This window comes from Agrilus planipennis, unplaced genomic scaffold, assembly GCF_000699045.2.
Source record: "Agrilus planipennis isolate EAB-ADULT unplaced genomic scaffold, Apla_2.0 scaffold8, whole genome shotgun sequence".
Lineage (NCBI taxonomy): Eukaryota > Metazoa > Arthropoda > Insecta > Coleoptera > Buprestidae > Agrilus > Agrilus planipennis.
Window position 1 is genome coordinate 2,877,998 of NW_020442461.1, and position 24,857 is coordinate 2,902,854.

Genomic DNA, 24,857 nt, shown 5'->3' on the forward strand with positions numbered 1-24,857 from the left:
TTTTTAAATTGCTTTGAGGATTGGAAGAAACGTTGGCAGATGTGTATAATATTTTGTGGAGATTACTTTGAAGGAAACAAAATAGATATTCATAAATAAATATTAGTGAAAAAGCACAAAATTGGCGATACTTTTTGAACAAACCTCGCATATTTAAAAAATTACGTACCAATTTGATTATTGTAGAGTAGTAACGTAACTATGCCATCTAAGAGTCATTGTAAAATCATCGAATGGGACTCACTCTTAATATAAAGAAGCTTCACATTGTAGTTTCATCTTTATAAATAAATAAATAATCGTCCTTCAAAAGCTGAAAGCGGGGATTCCCCGAACATCGTCAGCCCGCGCCACCAAAGAAGTGCAGCGGCAAAACAGTAAACTTAGCGCAATGGACGCGATCTAAAACCGATATCTAATGTATTTCTAGAATTCGTGTATGTTCTTGCGTCAATACCTAACCTTAATTAATTAAATACAAAATTAATATTTTTTATCAAATTTTATAATAAATGTTAGGTTCTTCCTGTCTTCACGGCCTCTCGGGCATTTTACCCGTTCTGCCACCCTATTATTACGCCACTTGTAGGGTTCTATAGTCTCTTACGATCAAAAGCAACTGCGTAACTTTTATAACTATGTCGCCTAATTTTATCCCTATCCACGGTATCCTCATCATTCGTCTATAACACCACATTTCGAACGCTTCTAACCTTTTCTTTTTCACCGAGCTCACCGTCCATGTTTCGCACCCGTACAGCGCCGTGCTCCAAACATACACCTTTAACACTCTTTCTCGAATTTCTAAATTAATCGTTCACAAGCATAAATATAAAATATACGAAAAGGTTTCAGAATTCTCAAAGGTCCATGTCTAGAACAGGACTAAATTCGAGAGTTTCTACATGTGTTGTTATAAGTGTACCAGGATTTATCCTTAGATGAAGAGTGTCTACAATTTCACAAGATAACATAACACTAATATATCTGATCATACATATTATTTTTTGTATCGATTCAACGCCTAATAACTTATTTAATGCTGAGGGTTAATTTGGAGTACAATATTTGAAACTTTTAACAGTGGTTAGTATTTAATTCATTTAATTTTTATTCACGAAAATTACCTCAAATTAATGAGGAGGATATGGTATTAAAATAATATTGTAATGTTCGTGGGTTTAACAAAATTAAATTCTAGGACTGACAACGACAAAAACTATTTATTTACACTACTATTGATATATGACTATTCACTGCGCTATTTAATTCTCTGCTATCACTGTCTATTTCTGGATTCACTTCTGCAACGGTCAATTTATTTCTTCTTCTCGGCGATCGTCTCTTCCTTTAAATACTCTTTTGTTTCCTTTCTGGAACCCTCTAGAAACATCCGGATCGTCTAGCCTTTCCTCGAACTGTTTAACTGCTTTCTCAGAACGCAGGTACGACACACACATTTACAAATACGGCGCACATAAAGAAAGGCGCCCGCGGCTAGTCGGCCAATCGATAAGCCGCCCACGCACACCTGTGCCCGATCGCACACAAACACGCTCGTGCTCGCTACAATATATACATTATTTTGACGAGTAATAAGTACATTTCGTTGGTTAGTGATCAGAACATTGGTGCGTAGGTGCCCAAGCTTCCGGGTTCGATTCCCGGCGAGGGTGTGAAAGCAGCAACAATTTTTCCTGATTAATTTGAGGTAATTTGTAATTAATATTGAATATATCTATATCATATTTATATTATATATATCTATATTTATTTCTTTGCTATCACTATCAATTTATTTCTAATTTATTTCTGGATTCACTTCTGCAACGGTCAATTTATTTCTTCTTCCCGGCGATCGTCTCTTCCTTTAAATACTCTTTTGTTTCCTTTCTGGAACCCTCTAGAAACATCCGGATCGTCTAGTCTTTCCTTGAACTGTTTAATTGCTTTCCCAGAACGCAGGTACGAGGTAATTTGTAATTAATATTGAATTCTAAAAAGTTTAAATGGTCCTCCCAGATGTTTTCAAGTTTATTTATTTTATTTGTTGACCCGTTCGGCTTCAAATTAAGTAAAAACATATTGGGCTCATCGACAAAAAAATCAACCGTATTTACTTAAAAGCAAATGATACTTCGACAAACGTAAACCTATTAAGGTCGCTTGAGAGAGAAAAACGTTTTCCGACGCTTTTCACCCTGTTACCTAAACATTTTTTTTTTGCATGAGCGGCTGTTGTCTGATTGTATCAGGATTTTCCAAGGAAAACACGATCCAGCCATTCTTCCGAAGATAATGAATCCATTTAAAATGAGATCTGATAATTGCCAAGGGCGTTTCACCCTCTTTATACCCAAACAAAAATATTACACTTTTTCACCTCGCTTTAAACAAACAAAAAATGACAAAGGCCAGCGGCATGTAGAAAGATATAAAGCATTTTTCGCAAGAAATAAACTTCTACTTCGTTATTAGGCCCTTTTTATTCGGCATTGCCCATTAGAAAAAAACTTTTCTTTAGAAATTCACGCAATTATATTGTGTATATTATTTTGCTAAGGAAATTCTTTATTAAGTTGACATTTATGGCAAAAATGGAGAGATATAATAAGTTATCTATAATCATTTGATTTTACTCAATTTAACCACTTAAGTCTTACACATTGTTGATAATTATAGTTTTATAAAGAAAAAAACAACAACAAGACGACAATAACATTTGAAGGGGGTCGTGTAAAATCCATATTTTTAAATTTTACGCGTTATCTAATAGTACATTCAATTGTTTCAAATGCTATTATCAAACGGTGCCAAGGAAAGGAGTAAAAGTGAAGTGAACTAATTAAGTTCATTATATAGGCGAATGGTAGGCTAATTTCATCACCGTCAGCTATCAGCAGCAACTTAAAAGGCGCTGATTGGTGTCGCAAGGAATATTCCACTTTACATAGACGCAATACATGCAGCACTAAGTAAAGATATTACTTTTACAAAGCTTAATTAAATCTCAATCAAAACGCAACATCAAGATCGCAAACAAACTATAAATAAATGCAAGAACATTTAAAACGTAAGGTCGTCAGTCCTAAGACTGGTTCGACACGCACCTCCACTCTTTCCTATCCTCAGCTAATTTTCCCATTTCCCTAAAACTAGAACAACCCACATCCTTAACTACTTGCGAATAGTAATCTAATCTATATCTACCCATACCCCTCATAACTCCCGTTTCTGTCTCTAATAAGTCTCTGACTAGACCTTCATGCTTGAGAAGCAACCTATCTCGCCTATTTTTATTGACTTCCATAGAGTCCTCTGTCATTATTTCTAACCTTCTCTAGCCACGGTATCCTCATCATTCGTCTATAACACCACATTTCTCGAATTTCTAAATTAATCGTTCACAACCATAAACATAAAATATACGAAAAGGTTTCAGAATTCTCAAAGGTCCACGACTAGAATAGGACTAAATACAGGAGTTGCTACACATTTTATTATAGGCGTACCAGGATTTATCCTTAGATGAGGAGAGTCGACAATTTTACAAGATAACGTAACACCAATATATTTGATCATACATATTATTTTTTGTATCGATTCAACGCCTAATAACTTATTTAATGCTGAGGGTTAATTTGGAGTACAATATTTACTATTTTCTTACCACAAGTCCTTCTAACCCATAAACTTCTTTTAATAAAGATAAATCTAAATAACATCCCACACATGATACGTGCCCCAAGAGTCTTTGAGGAAGCATCAGCCCACACATCTGCGTCGGTGGTATAAATACATCCCCTTTATCTTCGATTATAGGCATTAACGTTAATAAATAAACAAGGTATACAATACATATGGAAAGTAAGATTAAAGTTCAAGAATACTAATAATTAGACTTGTGGGAATTTGGGGGTAGACACAGGTGGGTGGACGCAAATCTTTATTTTATTTTACAAACCAAAAGATAAACGATAAACTCACTTTTGTATAATTAGTCGATGTCTCCTTTTCGTCCTTATTTCAGTTTTACTGATAAACTTCACCATCACTTAGTCAACTCTCTTTCTTATAAACAGGTTTATGAGTGAAAAACTATAAACTTTATTTGTGGGAATTTAGGAGGACGTCCTGAAGGAATATTAATCTTTATTTTATCGACCAAATTATATAGTACAAATCAAAAGATATTCTTGTTCTCTCCTGCAAAAGGGGTTTGCGTTTCTTTTGCTTTCGACTATTAATTTCAACTACAATTGGGTCTCCAACGTCCAGATCTCAAACCCCTTAGATATCATGTCCTTCTTCTTAACCACGTGCCCGATCTTGTGCAGTATTCAAGGACTTCACCCTACAAGTATTTCAACCCTCTATACTAATACTTTTGCGTTTCTTTGTTGAGATGTTTTAATGCATCATCACGACCATTGTTTATTCAGTAGCATCAGACGCAAACAGGTCCTGTATGGCGTATTAGACGTTTCAAGGAGAAATAAGTGTAAACAAGGGCATCTTCATTAATGTACATAGTGGATAAAATAATGCGTATGTCGGAATAGAACTTAACAATAATGAAATATGATAGGACGTGCTGAAGTTTGTTCATGTAATAACGACCACTTTAGGGACACTGAATGTTTACACTGTAAAATATAAAAGTAAAACAGAAATGCTGGTATGCAAGGAAAAAAAAGTAGGAAAAGAGTGGATAGAAATATTGGGATCCGTCAAATGGGAGGAGCCTAAAAACATGGCGCCGATTAGGGAAAATTAATCGTAGTTCCTATAGTGTACTGTGCAATTTCCAAGTTTTTAAATTACGATAAAATGATAAGTATTGACACAATATGTGATTGGGCTGACACAAAGCCTCGGAAAGGAAATTTCGTTGAAGGTGAGCGTGTTTTTAATGCCAATCACATTATAAAATTCGGAAATAACAAATCCGGAAGCTAGCCTTCAAATTCCGTCAAGTTTACTGCCTACTTTTTACAAACTTCGGATTTAAAAAGTGATTCACGTTATATAATTGGTGAGGTGATTCTGGGTGATTTAAGCAATATCATATCAATGACTTGCACGTGCAAAGCCGATTTAAGAGAACGTTGCAAACACATTATTGCAACTTTGTTGTATTGCAGCAGGTAGGTTCTTAACCTCAAAATACTTATATCGTATCATTAGAATTGTGTTAAATCAATTACACAGGAATAAATAATTTCTCACTTTATAATTTTAGTATGATTCTAGTTTTAAATATTAAGGTTATGGCTGATGGTAAATACTTGCTGAAATATAATCATGTGCATTAAAATGACGTGAACAAATTTTTATTCCGGAATTCACTTCTTTGATACCTACTGCTTTCATCCAAGCTTCTATTAGTTTACTTTTTTCTCTAATTTTCCGAATATATTTTTTACATATATAAAACGGTTAGTTTTTATTGGAAAGTAGTTAATGTAGGTGAAGAGTGAAGATCTATGTCTGAAGTGCTATTGCAGCTTTTCACTGAACATATTAACTTTTTATTTGATTTAACTTTAGAAGAAAACTTCGTCGACTCCATCATCAAAAAAATTTTTACTTTTTTAACGTGTTTTATTATTTTAATAAACAATTTTACAATTTGCGTGCACAGTTCCTATGTAAATTTTTCCCTCATTCGAGTTATAAATTTTGCCACCAGATGGTGTTTGTCCATTTGACAGATCCCAATAGGAGACGAAAAATTAGAAAAAGTGGCTGATTTTCGGTATCAGATAACTCAGAAAGAAGTTACAAAGCAGAAGATAGCACAGCCTTGACAGTTTGTTTGTTGTTTCAGGAAAAACGGAATGGCATAGGAATGGGGAACATGATGGGGCTGCTCGTTGTGCCGACCATGACGACAGCGAATTGTTGCACGTGACACAATGAACAACGCAACCTCGTTGACGCTCCTGCTGAATGCGTCTAATGGTACCTTTTCGTCGTCCGACGATCCCACCAACGCCAACACATCTTTTTCGATCACCCAGACAGTATTCATCGGCACCATCGCAGCAATCCTCTCTTTCATTACCGTCGTTGGAAATATGATGGTAAGTGATCAAGGACACTATCCAAAATGTAGTCCTTTTAAATTGTGGTGGACTGAATCAATGTTGGTGTTGTCAAAAATTCAATTGTACTTGGTTTTGGTCTTGGTATTTGTTCGATCAACTTTTACTTTGATCCAATTTAGAGAATGATCAGAGAACAGTACAAATATTGAGACCGTGGGTACAAAATGAACACCAGTACTAAAGAACAGCGCAAGGTCAATTGTCTTGAACAAAAAGAAATCCCTTCTTTGCTCGCGAAAAGGTAGAAGAATATAGAACGCTATGGAAGTCGACTAAAAATAGGCCAGATGGGTTGGTAGGATAGGAAAATAAAGGGCTAGTTTGGGCATGGTAGAAGCAGAATAATAAGTTAAGAGGAACGGAGGAAGACGTAGATTAGATCTTGGAATCTTGTCCCTAGTGTGTCACTCTGAGGATTCACTAGTCACCAACCTAGGGTTCTGAGATTAAACCTGGAAAATATTTTTCTACAAAAGCTGGGAAAAGCGAAAATAAACGTAGAAAAGGAGGAAGGAGTAGTAGGGATATAAAACAGAGGATAGTGCAGGGTCGACTCACCCTCAATAAATAGAAGTCACTTTTATGCTCGCGAACGGTTAATTTAGAAATTCGAGAAGGGTTGTTAAAGGTGTATGTTTGGAGCGCGATGCTGTACGGATGCGAAACATGGGCAGAGGGCGCGGTGGAAAAGAAAAGGTTAGAAGCTTTCGAAATATGGTGTTACATGAGAATAATGAGGATACCGTGGATAGAGAAGGTTAGAAATGAAGAGGTATTAGAAAGAATAGGAGAACAGGGGACTCTATGAAAGTGAATAAGAAATAGGCGAGATAGGTTGGTAGGACACCTTCTCAGGCAGGAAGGTCTAGTCAGAGATATATTAGAGGCAGATACAGGAGTTGGGAGGGGTAGAGGTAGACCTAGATTAGATTACTAAGGATGTGGGTTGTTCTAGTTTTCTGGAAATGCGAAAATTAGCTCAGGATAGGAAAGTGTGGAGGTGCGTGTCCAACTGGTCTTAGGACTGACGACCTTATGATGATGTAAAGATGAACAGCTGCCGCACAGGAAATCCCACGTTGATTTGTTTTGCTTCTTTGCAGGTGATGATATCGTTCAAGATTGATAAGCAGCTACAGACGATCAGCAATTATTTCCTGTTCTCACTGGCAATAGCGGATTTCGCGATAGGCCTCATTTCCATGCCTCTCTTCACAGTGTTCACGTTGCTCGGCTACTGGCCTTTGGGACCCCTCATCTGTGATACTTGGCTCTCACTCGACTACCTTGTTAGCAACGCATCAGTACTCAACCTGCTCATCATCAGCTTCGATCGCTACTTCTCTGTCACCAGACCGCTCACATACAGAGCCAAAAGGACCACCAATAGGGCTGCAATCATGATCGGGTAATAATTCATACCATAACTTTCTTTTACTTTAATAATATGTCGCTTGGAACTTGGTGAAACATGTGGAACCATAAAAATGCAAAATTTGAAGGAGAAACATTTGGCATACGAGTTTCTCAATGAATTTATTAGAAAAACTCTAACGATGGTTTCGGCGATTACTTTGGGTGTTTCATTCCCACCAGCCACTAATAATGTTGGTGACGAGGGGAAGTCCCTCCGGACTACACCGGAAGTAGGGCGAAAGGCCCTCTTCATCCTCCTTTCAGGAATCTTATGAATGGAAGGGTGGTGGTTCGAAAGATGAGAAATGAATGTAGAAGGAAATGAAGTATTATCTGTGGAATATTACTGTACCAGCATTTGCCTAAATAATCCATGGAAACCACAGAAAAACTTGGACCAAGGCAAACGGACCCGGAATTGAACCGGCGTCCTTACAATTGCCAAGCAACGGTCTAAACCTCTATTTGATATTTACTTACTGCTGTTATTTAGAACCGGAAATCACTTTCAGTAATGAAGATATATAGAAATCTATTATTTCGTTAACAGTAGAAAGATCTTCCACGGATTTCTAACATTTTTTAATTTCTAAAATTTCCAGAGTATTTAAGCACAAGAAAATATTATATCAGATTTCGCAGTCTATTAAATTTAAATTACATTTGTCATCAACATCAAAAGTAACTCAATTTTTACCTGGTTCCATGATAAATAACGCTTTTATTAAAAATGTGACGATCATTTTTTGAAATTACCCCGTATAAAGTTGCAGGTACGTACTGAGGTTTTTTTGCGCAATTCGCGTAATTGGCATTCTTCCATTTGACTGCAATAGATATACATGTATACGGGTTGTATATGGAGCTATTAAAATAATGAACATTTCCAGCCCGTAAAGTCACGTTAAAATAACGGGATGTACAATCACTTTTTGTGGAATTAGTCAATTTCTGCCTTTCGCCCTTTTTCGTATTTAAACTTTCAGCTTTACAAATAGACTTCACTTATCTCAGTCAATAAGTTCTTTATCACCGATTCCAGAGCTAGCAAAAAGTTAAACTCATGTTTTTCGTTTCTTTCAATTTGAATTAAAATTTGGTAATTGCAAAGAATCTTCTAATGGAAAATGGACCCATAAATTTTGAATTCTGTAGATCAAAATTCTCAATGGGCATTAAATAGTAAAAGCTCATCTTGTTGAAAGTCCTAACCGAAGGGGGCCATATCCCAAAAAGAGAATAGCGCCCTTTAAGATTTTTGATAAACACGTCCAGAACTACTACAATATAAAGTTTAAAAAAGTTCGGCAAAAGGACATTTTCCGTAAGGACCTAGAGGTGTCGTTTGTGAAGGGGCAACTGAAATTATTGCAGGAATGAATAGAGAGGATTATCCCTGAAAAGTGTTTTGGTGGGACACTTTTCCATTCCAGTGTTAGTTTTTCTACCAGGGGACAACAAAGTTGTTTTCAACGAAGTGAAAATCTGACTTCTAGAAAATACCACAAATGGCGCGGTAAACGCCATCTGTAGCACGATGCTACATTTTAGGATTACGTATGCTCCAACAAGGTCCATTTAAATATATGAATATCTACTTGCTGAAACAAATCCCGCCGTATGTAACCTCAACGTGATAGGCACGTTACCATAATCGAATAAAATAATTCGAAGTGGTCTGTATTCTGTCGAAACTGCCAGGCGCGGATCGCGATTTCGATCTCTTTGGATCTCATCAGCGCGTCGCAGACAACTTCGACAGAACACAGGCCAACTTTTACCTGCTGTCTTAACAGCGCGTCTTAGCAAATACCACGAATGACGCGGTAAACGCCATCTATAGTACGAATTCGTACTTCGAATTATTTTATTTGACTTTTAGATGTCTTACCGGAAGCTTTTTACCTTTTCATGGGATTGGTGGCCTGTATTATTGATAGGGGGCGTTTGTATTGATTTTAGATGTGCGTGGGGTATAAGTTTACTTTTATGGCCTCCTTGGATATACAGTTGGCCATATATAGAAGGTGAACGTACAGTGCCGGACAAAGAGTGTTACATTCAGTTCATCGAGACCAATCATTACATCACATTTGGAACAGCGATCGCAGCCTTCTACGTTCCGGTCACCGTCATGTGCATTCTCTATTGGCGAATATGGCGCGAGACGGAGAAACGCCAGAAAGATTTGCCAAATTTACAAGGTCAAGGGGCTGGCAAGAAGGACTCTAGCAAGAGGAGTAACTCCAGGTAAATTTAATTTCATTTCAATGCTTGTTTACTATGTAGACTACGAATGCAAAGTGGTTATTGGATCGTTTTCTTTTGTTTCAGTGAAGAAGCAAACAATGCATGCTCAACGGTGGAAGTGGAAGATTGGCGAAGACCTCGATCGGAATCTTCAACAGGGGACAACGATTCCGTTTATATGCCTGCTTCGATTTATGTGGAACACCAACCCCATAGGCGAAAACCGAGGGTAAGTTTAATTCTTTCTTTAAAAGATCAACCACAGTCACAATATGAAGCTCGCAGCGTGGCGCGAGATCGAAGCTTATAATTTCTGGCAGATTTTATCTCAAAAATTTGGTGGTGTAAGGAAATACGACGTTTGAAGTCCAACAACTTTATTTGATACATATTAAATATATGAATTCCTATGACATTGTTATTAGTTACTTAATAGTGGATTAATATGCAATATTAATTTGAAATCACTTTTTCGATTTTTTATTTACCCATTAAAAACTACCTCAAATTAATGAGGGAAAAATTGTTGCTGTTGTCGCACCCCCGCCGGGAATCGAACCCGGGACCTTTGGCTTTACGCACCAATGTGTATATATATAAATAAGTTAATAAAAATCGACGGATCGTTAACCTTGTAGGTCGGTTGGTCGTGGTTGCTGTTGTCACCTCTCGTAGTTTAGTGGTCAGAACATTGGTGCGTAAAGCCAAAGGTCCCGGGTTCGATTCCCGGCGGGGGTGCGACAACAGCAACAATTTTTCCCTCATTAATTTGAGGTAGCGTGTAGTGGGTAAAAAATTCAGAAATGAATTTTCAGAATAATATTTCATATTAAACTAACTCACTTCTAAAAGATATCTAAATTATATGTATGTTTAATCATAGTATATTCAGTATATAGTTACATTAGTTCGACGGATCGTTAACCTTGTAGGTCGGTTGGTCGTGGTTGTTGTTGTCNTATATATATAATATTGAACTTTATTTCAATTTTTTTTCGTAACTTGGAAATTGTAAAATCGTTAATAGAGCGATGGGCGAGTTCCTGTGACGTAATATTTGCTAAGGGGGGTCAGTGAAAATGCTAGGTAAGCCACATTTTCACATGATGAAGAGGGAGGAAGAGTCCCCAAAAAAAAAACAACAAAAAAAAGTAAATCGTTATGTGTCTATTAATAGTACCAAAATAAATTGCTTTCGTAAAATGGCTCTAATAATAAAAGAACTTGTAAAAAAAAGTAGGGGTTTTAGTGTGTTATCGCTTGTCAATCGAAGCAAATGGTGCGGATAAACTTGCGGCAACCGTTGTCATACCGAATTATGTAATGCGATTGGACATCGAATTTTTTGTGAAACTCATCACCGAATCGGATCGGGAAGCCTGACATAGAAAAAAAAAATAAAAAGAAATGTTTTTGATAAAATACTGATTCTGTTGTTTACTTTATAAAGAAAATATACAGGGTTGCCCATTGAAAAAAGGAAGTTCGATTTTATACCATTTAGCACGATTTTTGAGCAAAAAGCTCCATTTTGGTTGTAAGAGCGGTATCTAAATTTAATTGTTTTTTTTTATGTTTCTGCAACCCCAAAGCTGGGAGGGACAGCACCCTTGAATTTTTAAATGTCATAGCAACCAACGCTTATTTGACTTTACTCTACTCTTAATGTGTCTTAATTAATGTTATTTTGAGGGCGCATTTTCTCGGAGATTAGTTGTCCAATATTAATGAAAAAAAAACCTGTTGCACAGGGAATTAAAACATCTTTCAGAAGGTGTGTCGTTTGTCTTGACCTTCCGCTTAAAAATGTAAAGGTGATGACCCTTCCCTTTTTGAGGTTGAAGTAACATGAATGAAAACATGTCAAAATTCATTTTTAATTTTTATCCACTGTAAATTACTTCAAGTTATTGAAGAAAAACTGTTACTATTGTAACAACCTCGCCGAGAATCGAACCCGGGATCTTTGGCTTTACGCACCGATGCTCTGACCACTAAGGTACGAAAGGTGACAATTTAATATTAACCATTATTGAATTTCAAAGTGTTTCATACGAACACATTGAATTTAGATGTCTTCTTTATAATCACAATCGAAATGTCTGAGCTGTTTGTACAAAAATCATGTCAAAAGTATAAAATTGTATTTGTTTTCTATGGGTCACCTTGTAGATTGAGCATCATACGTTTTTTCTCGCTTTCGCGAATATCGATCGGAAGTGAGTAAGAAAACAACCCTAATTTTTACCCCGTCCACCACGCGATACGATACCTATAATAGTAAGGTTCGAAATTGAATCCCGAAACGATAAAATCCGGGACTATTGCGCAGTAAAGGAGTAGTAGTTCACGTGAAATGAGACCATTATCGCCACCAGTTGGCTGCCGCTGCTGAACAAACCAACGAAGGAACATCCCCGAGCATATCTCTCTCTCACGCTACGCGAAGCGTCTGAAGCGAAATCCGAAACGAATAGCGAAGACACTGATGGCAAGCAATGGAAAAGTTATCGTTACTCGTCATGACACGCGTTTAAATTCCGACAGGTTGGCATTCGATATCCTACCAAAAGCCTCTAGAACACTATCAAGCGGCGGCAGGTGATTGAAAACGGAGGTATAACAAAACTTTTATCCTCCTGTTTCAAATAATATTTGTCCCGGAGTCTTATTAGCTTTTTACAATAGTCTCCAATGATGTGTAATATCAAACATCGACAAAGAGTAAAATTTTCGTGAAAATAATACAGTCGGGTACTGGTTAAAGTGACTTCATATATTCAGTACTCATTTTTGTTAATATTTGGAAATAGTCTGATCTATGATCGATTCAAAAGGAATTTACCTCAACTTGTACGATATTGTATCAGTCACAGAAATTATCAATTACATTATCCAAATAATTTTTGAAAGGCGATACCTACATTTTAACTAGAATTGTACAGAGGAGGATGGAAAAAAGGGCGGAAGAACTATTAGGGGAAGATCAATTTGAGTTTAGAAGAAATAGAGGAACGCGAGAGGCCATTCTAGCTTTACGGCTAGCAATAGAGAAAACGATAGAAAAAGGAAAGAGTGCGTGCATAGGATTTGTAGATTTAGAAAAAGCTTTTGACAATGTTAAATGGGGCAAGATGTTAAATATACTTAAAAATGTAGGGATGAATTACAAAGATAGGAGAGTGATACTTAGTTTGTATAAAGAGCAACAGGCAGTTATAGAGTTGGGGGTGCAACGTAGAGAAGTAAATATTAGGAAGGGAGTCAGGCAGGGATGCACACTGTCACCGCTACTCTTTAATCTATACATCGAAGACGCCATCAACATCATTAAAGACAGTACAACTGTAGGGATAGATGTGCAAGGGAAAAAAATTAGTATGCTTAGCTTTACAGATGATATAGCAGTATTAGCATCTAGCAAGGAGAAGCTAGAGATAGCTTTAAATAAAATGCAAGCGGTACTGACAGATCAGTACTGTATGAAAATAAATAAAAGTAAAACTAAAATACTGGTATGCAAGGGAAGAAAAAGTAGGGAAAGAGCGAGCATAAAGATAGGAGAAGAAAAATTAGAAGAAGTGGCTCATTTTAGATACCTAGGAAGTCAGATAAGTGAGGATGGAAGGAGTAGTAGGGATATAAAGCAGAGGATAGCGGAAGGTCGTGTCGCCTTTAATAAAAAGAAGTCAGTTCTATGCTCTCGAACGGTTAATTTAGAAATTCGGAAAAGGTTGTTAAAAGTGTATGTTTGGAGCACGGCGTTGTTCGGATGCGAAACATGGACAGTGGGCGCGGTGGAAAAGAAAAGGTTAGAAGCGTTCGAAATGTGGTGTTATAGGCGTATGATGAGGATATCGTGGATATAAAAGGTTAAAAATGAAGAGGTATTGAAAAGAATAGGAGAACAGAGGACTCCATGGAAGTCAATAAAAAATTGACGAGATAGGTTGGTAGGACACCTTCTAAGGCATGAAAGTGTAGTCAAAGACATATAAGAGGCAGAAGCAGGAGTTTTGAAGGGTGGAGGTAGACCTAGATTAGATTACTGTTCGCAAATACCTACAGTTGGGACAAGAATGTTGAACTTTCTTTAAAGTCCGATAATCGAATTCTGCTTGTCTGCTTCTTTTTCTGTTACACATTAATTGGTGTAATGTTATTCCTTTTTCTTCATTAGTGTCCGCTGCAATTCCAATCTGGCATCTCTTTTCTATGTTTACGATATTCCGTATCATACAACGTCTGTCGTGAGTAAAAAGTAGTCGTTCTGTCAACAATTGCTCTAGTCTAGTTAGTATGTTGAAAAAAAGAAGTAAAAGCGACAGTTTTATTGCGGATTATGCCAATTCTGAACGTCCCAACTATATCATCGTCATCATAAGGTGCTCATACCCAAAAAATATTCCATTTTCCCCTTTTTTGTAACGTTTTACGTAACTCATGTGTCTATTTATATCAGACATGTGTCATTAACATAACTTCTACATCAGTTTCCTTTTTATCATTTCCGGTTTACAATATCTAATATATTTAAAAATACAATCCTAAACCGAACGGCTTATTTTTTCCATCAAACCTGATCGACTGTAAAACATAAAATTGCTGCAAATAAAACGTTAATACGAATATTTAATCAATCTTTTATATTATATTATTACTGAACTTCTTATAGTTAACTTTCAATTAATATAGGATTCTATTGTGGCTGCAATACTTGCAGCGCGTAAGAAATCAGTAGATTGATTTCTGAATTAGCAACTGATTACTGTACGTCAGTTAAACTGCTAAATTGGTGGTTGATTGCATGCCATGTTTGTCTTCCGTTTGATTTGTATCCAAATAATAGTCATGGAAGTTCCTTTTGATGTTTAGAAACGGGTCGGATGGTTCTCCTGGTTTTGGAACGTCCGGGATTGGTGTGTGGCGTGGTGGCATTCGGGCAGGGAAGATAGTGATACTGAGGATGAAAGTCCCAGTGAGCACGCACCCGGCTGTTCTACACCAATGACCCTTGAAACTCCTGTGCAAAGTTCAGTTTCTAGATGTACTTCGCTAAATATGATAAGGTAAGATAAACTCTGCTTATTTATCCACATTTGTGTTCAATAAGCAAAGATCTACCCCTGTGTGTTATTTTATCGATGTGCTTTAACTTTTCGCGACATTTAGTGGATAGTTAATACCCGTTTCGATCTAACTTTCATTACATCTTCGAAGGCTTGTTCAAACAACACGCATATATACGTACGTATGTACTTAGTCAATCGCAAGCTGTTTGTGCAGCTAATGGATAGGTAAACTACCGATTCCTTCGGAAAATCTTTATCAAAATACATTCAAATCCTTTTCCGTTTATTCCTTTTTGGCTTTTAAGGGTGGTGTACTCATAAAACCCAACACAGATTTCAACTAAACCTTAAAAATGACAGACGGCAGCTTTGAAAGTTTAACAACAAAATTATTAGGAGTTAAACCTAAAGCATCACGAAAATGTACTAGGGTCAATTGAAAAGTCCCCGGCCTGACACATAGATGGCGGCACCAGAACTAAATCCATATGATTTTCAGTTAGTCCTAACCTTCAAAAGACGCGTCTATAAATTTGACGGCTGTCGGATCATTAGTTTGTGAATTATAGCATTTTTAGTGAAGCAACTTTTGTTATTGTGAAAAAAATGGATAAAAAGGAATTTCGCGTGTTGATAAAATATTGCTTTTTGAAGGGAAAAAATACAGTTGAAGCAAAAACTTGGCTTGATAACGAATTTCCGGACACTGCCCCAGAAAAATCAACCATCAAGGATTGGTATGCTAAGTTTAGACGTGGTGAAATGAGCACCGAAGACGGTGAACGCAGTGGACGCCCAAAAGAGGCTGTTACGGACAAAAACATTAAAAAAATCCACAAAATGATTTTGAATGACCGTAAATTGAAATTGAATGAAATAGCAGACACTCTACAGATATCAACGGAACGTATACATCACATCATTCACGAATATTTGGGTATGAGAAAGCTCTGTGCAAAGTGGGTGCCGCGCGAGCTCACTTTTGACCAAAAACAACGACGAGTTGATGATTCAGAGCAGTGTTTGAAGATGATCACGCGTAATAAACCCGAGTTTTTGCGTCGATATGTGACAATGGATGAAACATGGCTCCATCATTTCACTCCGAAGTCCAATCGACAGTCATCGGAGTGGACTGCACACGATGAACCCGCTCCAAAGCGTGCAAAAACGCAACAGTCGGCTGGCAAGGTTATGGCGTCTGTATTTTGGGATGCGCGTGGAATAATTTTCATTGACTACCTTGAAAAAGGAAGGACCATCAACAGCGACTATTACATAGCGTTATTGGACCGTTTGAAGGACGAAATCGCCGAGAAACGACCGCATTTGCAGAAAAAGAAAGTCCTGCTTCACCAAGACAATGCACCGTCTCACAAGTCAGTGAAAACGATGCCAAAAATTCATGAATTGGGCTTCGAATTGCTTCCGCATCCACCGTATTCTCCAGATCTGGCCCCCAGCGACTACTTCCTGTTCTCAGATATCAAAAGAATGCTCGTTGGGAAAAAATTTTCGTCGAATGAAGAGGTGATCGCCGAAACTGAAGCCTATTTTGAAGCAAAGGACAAATCGTACTACAAAAATGGTATCGAAAAGTTGGAGGATCGCTATAATCAGTGTATCACCCTTGAAGAGAATTATGTTGAATAAAAAAAACGAATTTTGCAAAAAAAATGTGTTTTACTATTTTAGGCCGGGGACTTTTCAATTGACCTGTTACATAAATGTTTATGACAGTTTCCTTAAGTTTTTGTGTGGTAATGGCTTCATTCAACGTGAAACTGTTTCTAACTATTAATAATAAATACAATTGTTGTAACTAATAAACAGTTTAAAACACATACACGTGATAGCACCCTTTTCATCACCCTAACGTTTCATCAAAATCGGTTCAGTTGTTTCGAAGATTAACACGTGTAGACAGCGAGACAGACAGACAAAAATACTAACAGCTTTTGAATAATCAATAGGAATACATTTTAATACACTGATGCAGTATTGTTCTTGCAATAGGACATTAATGAAAATCGTTAATAACGAACACCCGGTTATAACGAACAGAATTCTTAGTCTCTTCGTGTCCGTTATACGACAGTGATAAGAAAATAAAACGACGTAAAATATTTGGGTGTAGGTACATATGAAAATTCCTGATTTGTAATGTACTATAGAAATGGCAAGAAGTCTTTTTATCCGGGTTAGTCGTTCGAAAGTATATCACGTGTATGGATACACAGGAAGGGTGGTTGCGGGTTGACAGAGAGAGATTAGCAATAACCGCGCACTTCAGTCGGACAAGGCTGTAGCCACTAGATGACCATGAGAAGGAAAGCGCGTGTCAACTAAACACCCATTATATGGATAATTTGATTGCGTTCAACGGTGACTTCCAATAGATAAATGGTACTTCAAGCGATAAAAGGTTTTTTATATGTGTATATATCTGCGTATAAATATATATATATTATATAGTATGTGTATATAGACCCAACAAAGACAGAAAATCGATTCGTTACTTGCACAATGTTTTTCTAATAAATGTAATCGAAAATGGTCTGTATAGGTACACGGTCCCGACCACACATTTTATTCTTTTGACCTACATTCCGACTATTATTCGAAATGTAACAGAAGTGCTTATTTTCGATCCTTCTCTGTTTGAAAAAAAAAAATGGGAAATTCTTCTATCAACTTCTTTTCACCCTTTGTTTAGAAAAAAATTCAAGGATCAGTCCAAAAATTTCAATCTGTCTCACACACAAGGATTTACAGAGAAAATTGCCACCAAACAATTATTATTGGGAAGCGTGTATTTATTACAATCAAAGGTCCTAGTTTAGGTTTGACCAACGAACTCCTAAATATTCATTATTTGGAAATCACCCCCTTGGTGACGCCAGAAATCGAAACGTCTCAATCCTGTTGTCACTATCACGTGTTTCATACAGGAATAATTCTTGAGTTGCCTTTCATAATTAAAGGCGAAACGTCAGGAATAGGTACAACCCCTACCGGAGGGTCAGCTAGAAAAAAAGAAATCCAGAACCACATCCATCAAACCCAAAAATAATGTCTAAGTGTTTCGTATTCTATTTTCAGAGATCCTTACGTAGCGGGTCTATCAGTTCCTCAAAGGGACTTAGTATTGTCTCATTCCAACATGACTCCAACTAGGATGGTTCCACGAGATTCCCGAAGCTTGCCTGTAGCCAATCGACTAGGAACACGATCAATTTCAAACGACAGCATCTACACAATCCTAATTCGACTTCCAGGTGATACTAACGAGGGTGCTCCCACCAATGAAGCACCTTCGATCAAAATGATTCCTGAAGACATCCCGAGGCCTTTACGAACCCACGCCGCTGGAGATATGGATTATCCGTACGTCCAAGCAAATCATCTGAATAGAAGACCATCGGCCGTGTCGGACATTAGGTAAATCCGTTTAATGCACTCATAGGGAACGTAGAACATAAATTTGTTTCGCAGAATTCCATTGAATGCTAAAATTATTCCTAAACAAATGGGAGGGAAGACGCTTCTAACCACCGTCACCAAAACGCAAGCCAAAAAGAAGAAACGGGCAACTGAGAAGAAAGCCGACAAAAAAGCTGCTAAAACCTTATCAGCTATTCTGTTAACTTTTATAATCACCTGGACTCCATACAATATTTTGGTGTTGCTAAAACCGGTGGCACCCGGCGCGAAGATTCCTTCACAGGTAAATATGACAATTTCTATTAATTTGATTCATTCAAGTTCAATTTTGGTATGTTTGTGATGGAGAAAAATTCGAACCAAAATAGATATTGATGTCATTTGGTGATACTGGTATCTTCTAAAGTTTTCTCAAACACAGCAACTTCAAGACTCATAAATTTTTAATCCACCATACCTTAAGAATTACTCCCTGCATCCAGGATTTATTTTTTGTACTATAATTCTCCCCGAAGGAGAGGCAACAGTAGTGCCTTTATTTGGTCCCATCAGACCATTTGGTTGAGGTGAACAGCAACTTACTCTTGGTCATAAATAGTAGACAGAAAATGTTCAAATTTTTGTCGTCATCATGTACTCTATTTCGTATTCTCTCAGCCAATATTTGCATTTCCCGAAACCTACATCCCGTATCTCTAACTAATATGTCTCTACATAGTCCAGATGGTGTCTATCCTTCCAGATGTTGACTTCCACAGTGTCCTCCTTTTTTCTCCAATGCTTTTTCGTTTCTAGTCATGGTAGGTTCATCATTCAAATGTCACCATACTTCAAATGCTTCCAACTTTTTCTTCTCCATCGCACCCACCAGCTCACCATTCACGTTTATCATCCGCAAATCTAAAACAGGCCAATAATAATAATATTGAGCACATCTTTCATACATTTACAGATTGATAGGTAAGCTATCATATCTGGACGATCTATAGGTACTTTATGGTCTAAGTAGTCCTCCATCTCTCAGACGGTGCCCTACTATCATGTCTATCTTTCCCCACGTTGACTTCCATAGTGTCCTCTATAATTCTCCTACATGGTAGGTTCATCATCCATATCTCACCATATCTCAAATGCTCCCAACTTTTTCTTTTCCGTCGCGCCCATCAGCCCATCATCCACATTTATCATCCCTAAATCTAAAACGTGCTAATGGTGTCCTACTATCATGTCTATGATAGTAGTATCATGTCTATCCTTTCCCATGTTGACTTCCACAGTGACCTCTACAATTCTCCTACATTTTCTCCAACACATTCTCGTTTCTAGTCATGGTTTGTTCATCATCCACATATCACCATATCTCAAATGCTTCCAACTTTTTCTTCTCCGTCGCGCCCATCAGCTCACTATCCACATTTATGATCCCCAAATCTAAAACTTGCTAATGGTGTTCTACTATCATGTCTATCCTTCCCCATCGTTGACTTCCGCAGTATCCTCTATAATTCTCCTACGTTTTCTCCAATACTTTTTCGTTTTTAGTCATGGCAGGGTCATCATCCACATGTCACCATATCTCAAATGCTTTCAACTTTTTCTTCTCCGTCGCGCCTAACAGCCCACCATCCACATTTATCATCCCCAAATCTAAAACATGCTAATGGTGCCCTACTATCATGTCTATCCACCCCCATTGTTGACTTCCGCAGTGTCCTTTATAATTCTCCTACATTTTCTCCAACATTTTCTCGTTTCCAGTCATGGTAGGTTCATCATCCACATGTCACCATATAACTTTGTCTTTTCCGTCGCGCCCATCAGCCTACCATCCACGTTTATCATCCCCAAATCTCAAACATGCTTATAATAATATTGAGCACATCTTCCATATATATACAGATCGATATCTAGACGAGTTTAGACCATTGCTTAGCATTCGGGAGGACGCCGGTTCGATTCCGGGTCCGTCTGCCTTGGTCCAAGTTTTTCTGTTGTTTCCTTGGATCACTTAGGCAAATGCTGGGGCAGTAATATTTCACAGATAATCTTTCATTCTCTTCTGTCTTCATTTCGTCCATCTTAACTTTCTCACCCGAACCACCACCCACCCATTCCCACGATTCCTGAAAGCAGACTGAAGAGGGCCTTCGGTCCTACCTTCCGGCGTAGTCCGGAGGGACTGCTCGCCCATCAGCATTACTGGCTGGTGGGAATGAAACCCCCAAAAGTTTTTTTTTNGGGATCTTTGGCTTTACGCACCGATGCTCTGACCACTAAGGTACGAAAGGTGACAACAGTAAAGTAAAGCCAAAGGTCGAGTCGGGTTCGATTCCCGGCGGGGGTGTGACAACGGCAACAATTAATTTGAGGTAGTTTGTAGTGGGTAAATAAAAAATCGAGAGAATGATTTCAAATTAGTATTGTTATGGGTAGTTGTAATGGGGATTGGAGGAGGTAGGGAGAGATCCAATAAAGGTCTAAAGACTTTATCCCTATTCATAAAAAGTGAGAGTGATGAAGTAGGCCCGCGGAAAATGGTTACTATCTAGATGATGGGTCGGTAGCTCGGAGGGGGGGGGGTGGTATATAATAATATATATAGAGAAGGTTAGAAATGAAGAGGTATTAGGTAATATTCCACAGATAATCTTTCATTCTCTTCTGTCTTCATTTCGTCCATCTTAACTTTCTCACCCGAACCACCACCCACCCATTCCCACGATTCCTGAAAGCAGACTGAAGAGGGCCTTCGGTCCTACCTTCCGGCGTAGTCCGGAGGGACTGCTCGCCCATCAGCATTACTGGCTGGTGGGAATGAAACCCCCAAAAGTTTTTTTTTATATCTAGACGATCTGCATGTACCTTATGGGGTCAAATAAAGGTCATATCGTTACTCGCCTTTTGAGTTTAATTTTTTTGAAATAACCAGGTACGAATTGAACAGTGAATATTGTGTGCAGGTGTGGGACTTTTTCTACTACCTTTGTTACATCAATTCGACAATTAACCCCATGTGTTACGCCCTGTGTAACGCAAGTTTTCGACGTACCTACCTAAGAATTTTACAGTGCAAGTGGCATAACCGTAACAGGGCTGCAATGAACAGGGGATTCTACAACTAGCAGCGCAGAGGGGGCATGGACCTGAGGGTGCACTTCGCTGAGTAGGCCATGCCCCTCGTTTCGTAAAATAAAAAATTGTAACGTATTTCTCTTGTGCCAACAACAAAAACGACATTCGGCGACCTAAGCCGGCCCTGTTCCGTAGCGCGATGGGATTGATTTTTGTGTACCTATGACTCAAAAACAAATCTACAAACATAGTACATGAGTACGTATGTACGTAACATATTATGTACTTAATTGAATTTAAAAAAATATTTGATATTGAAGTATTCCTTTTGTGTATATCGCTCAAAAAGTGTTCCAATCGTGCATGGTGGACTAGTGTAATAAAATAAAAAAATAATAATAATTTATAATGATATTTATATGAATATTATAAATATAGCGGCTGTGTGTTAGTTATAGTGAAAATAAAAGTAATATTAATGTTTCTATATTGGAAAGACGACCAATAACGAATTAGAAAATACTGAAAATCTGTGTGCACCACGCTTTTACAAACCGTTTCACCACCCTAAAATCGATAACTGGGCATTTTTATTATTCTAAGTTGGATAAAGTCTTCATCTCCATCAGAGTCAATGTTTTCAGGACCCTCGGTTAGGTCATACGTGCTCATTAAGGACTCGTCATAAAAACGTAATGTCTGTCTCATTAGAACAAGTAAATTTAAAATTAAATATTTAATGTGGACAATTGGGCGAAGTTTTCATTTGTTAAATTCGATGTTTTCAAAACTCCTTTACGTCTCACAGTTAGCTCATACTTGCTCATCTATGACTCATTACTGAAAACGTATTGTGTATCTCATGAGAACAATGACGTTTAAAATTAAATATTTGATCTTAATGTGAGCATGGTTTTCATACGTCAGATTCGATGTCATTAGGACTCGTTTACGTCTTGTGGTCTGTTCATGCATGCTCATTTATGACTCATTATGAAAACGTATTGTATATCTCATGAGAACAATGACGTTTAAAATTAAATATTTGATCTTAATGAGAGCATGGTTTTCATACGTGAGATTCGATGTCTTTAGGACTCGTTTACGTCTTGTGGTCTGTTCATGCGTGCTCATTTATGACTCATTATGAAAACGTATTGTGTATCTCATGAGAACAATGACGTTTAAAATTAAATATTTGATCTTAATGAGAGCATGGTTTTCATACGTCAGATTTGATGTTTCTAAGACTCCTTTACTTCTTCTGGTCTGTTCATACGTGCTCATCCATGACTCATTAAGAAAACGTACTGTCTGTCTCATGAAAACAAGTAAATTTAAAACTAAATGTTTGAGTTTAATGTTGGTAAAGTCTTTATATATTAGATTCAGTGTTTTTAGTAGAACTCCTTTGCGTCTGGCGGATAGCTCATGCGTACTCATTTATTACTCATCATGAAAACGTATTGCCTGTCTAATGAGGACAAGTAAACTTAAAATTAAATATTTCAATCGAATGTGGGTAAAGTCTTCATATGTCAAATTCAGTGTTTTCAGAACTCCTCTACGTCTCGTAGTTAGCTCGTGCTTGCTCATTTATAACTCATCACGAAAACGTATTGTCTGTCTAATGAGGACAAGTGAACTTAAAATTAAACATTTCAATCTGATGTGGGCAAAGCTTCGTATGTCAAATTCGATGTTTTCAGGACTCCTCTACGTCTCGCAGTTAGCTCATGCGTGCTCATCTGTGTCTCATCATGAAAACGTAGTGTGAGGACAAGTAAATTTAAAATTAAATTTTGAATATCTCAATGTGAGTATAGTTTAAAGAAAGGAGTTCAGGGTGGTGATATGAACTTGAAATTGATTAAAAGTAAAATTAGCATAAGTACTGCTATTTTTTGTTATATTATCTAATCATAGAAAACATTAACCCATCGACTTTAGCACGACTAAATTTGACAATTTTAATAAGACAAACCTCGTAAAAAATAATATGAGACATTAATTATGGTGGTACACACGGATAAAAAGGAATTTAGTTTCAATCTCAGTGTTATTGAAAAGTAAATCAGTATTAAATTATGAATAAAAGGCTGTCTTCCATCATTTTGCTATTAATAAGGAAATAGGTGGAAGTAACTTTTAGCCAAGTCATAGACAACTAAAATTATTGTGGTTATCAAAAACACACAACACAACAAAACGAAAAACAGGAGCAGCAAACATGTAACAATGTGCATAAGACCGTTTTGGTAATCACAATACGGTAACTAGCACTGTCTTCATTTTCCTATGCCCAATTATTGTAATTTTTCTAATGTAATAATAGATTACTCGACAAGTACGGAAGATCACACCTGAAAATTATTAATCACCATACATTTGAATGTTCACTACAACATTTAACAGTATTATTTGTTTACCTAAAGCAATAATAAATTTTTGCAATGCTTTAAAAGACATTTTAATAGATATGTAATTACTCTTATTTTAATTAACGTTGTTATTTAAATTAGAACTACTCCTAAAAAATAATTCGGCGGCTGTTTCATGAAAGGCGTTGTTACGTTTTTTGAAAATGTTATTACCCCATTAAATGCATATTTAGTTATGGAAAGGTTTTATACGTTTTGCTATTAATTAATTAATGTGTCCCAGAGATATGGTTCAATGCGGTCTTGTCGTGCGGGTGCAAAGGTCACCAACTATATGAATCAAATAATTAAAATGCGTAACTACTATAAAAATATTTGATTATTTCGAACATATAGCTTTGGATATTGATTGGGGAAAAAAAAAGAAAAAGAGAGGACAATTATTGACTTCTCATTGACAAAAGTTGTTACTGTAAATCGCTGAAGTGACAAAATGGACAACTGTTAATGAAAAAATTTTTATACAACCCCAGAAAATTATATGTCTGTTGGGTCTTCTTGGTCCAAATTATTTTTCTTACCGATATGATTGACTTTAATGGTAAAAATATATAACCCACACGATAAGAACTTTGACTTTATCATCATTTCTGTAATGACAATATTATAAACGCAATATAAAATGTGTTGACTTGTTGTACTGGAAAAAAACTCTTATTTAATTTTAAAACTTTTTAATTTTGACAAAAAGTAAGTCGGAAATTCATTTAATAAACCTAGAATGCCTTGATGTAAAACAAGGTCATTCATTTTGTTGTGGTACCTACATATTTTTCGTAGGAGTACCTAGAATTTCTTTGTAATTTAAAAAGCAAAAATTATGCTGTTACTTAATAATATAACGAATGATTGATTGATTGATTATTGATCTCTAACATGATCATATAGTTGTAGTTCCTTTAAATATGAATATTTGGATATAAGAAGTTAAGTTAAAGGTGATACTGTCCATTAAAAGTTAATAAAAAGAATTGATGATGCATGGAATATTTTACAACGAATTTAGTTTGTCGTACGCAGTTTTATCAGTTTTGCTACCAGATCATTTTATA

General features: G+C 36.9%; 1 protein-coding gene across 1 annotated transcript in view; it reads left to right on the forward strand.

Moving 5' to 3' along the window:
• LOC108734033 (muscarinic acetylcholine receptor DM1) overlaps positions 1 to 21,615 on the forward strand; it is a 32,519-nt gene extending 10,904 nt beyond the window's left edge. The window contains exons 2-9 of the mRNA XM_018465419.1: positions 5,831 to 6,086; positions 7,214 to 7,518; positions 9,489 to 9,776; positions 9,861 to 10,005; positions 14,652 to 14,845; positions 17,951 to 18,289; positions 18,344 to 18,575; positions 21,253 to 21,615. Coding sequence (XP_018320921.1) covers positions 5,919 to 6,086; positions 7,214 to 7,518; positions 9,489 to 9,776; positions 9,861 to 10,005; positions 14,652 to 14,845; positions 17,951 to 18,289; positions 18,344 to 18,575; positions 21,253 to 21,414 — 1,833 coding nt within the window. The 5' untranslated portion in view covers positions 5,831 to 5,918 and the 3' untranslated portion in view covers positions 21,415 to 21,615. The remainder of the gene's footprint in view (positions 1 to 5,830; positions 6,087 to 7,213; positions 7,519 to 9,488; positions 9,777 to 9,860; positions 10,006 to 14,651; positions 14,846 to 17,950; positions 18,290 to 18,343; positions 18,576 to 21,252) is intronic.
• The last annotated feature ends 3,242 nt before the right edge of the window (positions 21,616 to 24,857 follow it).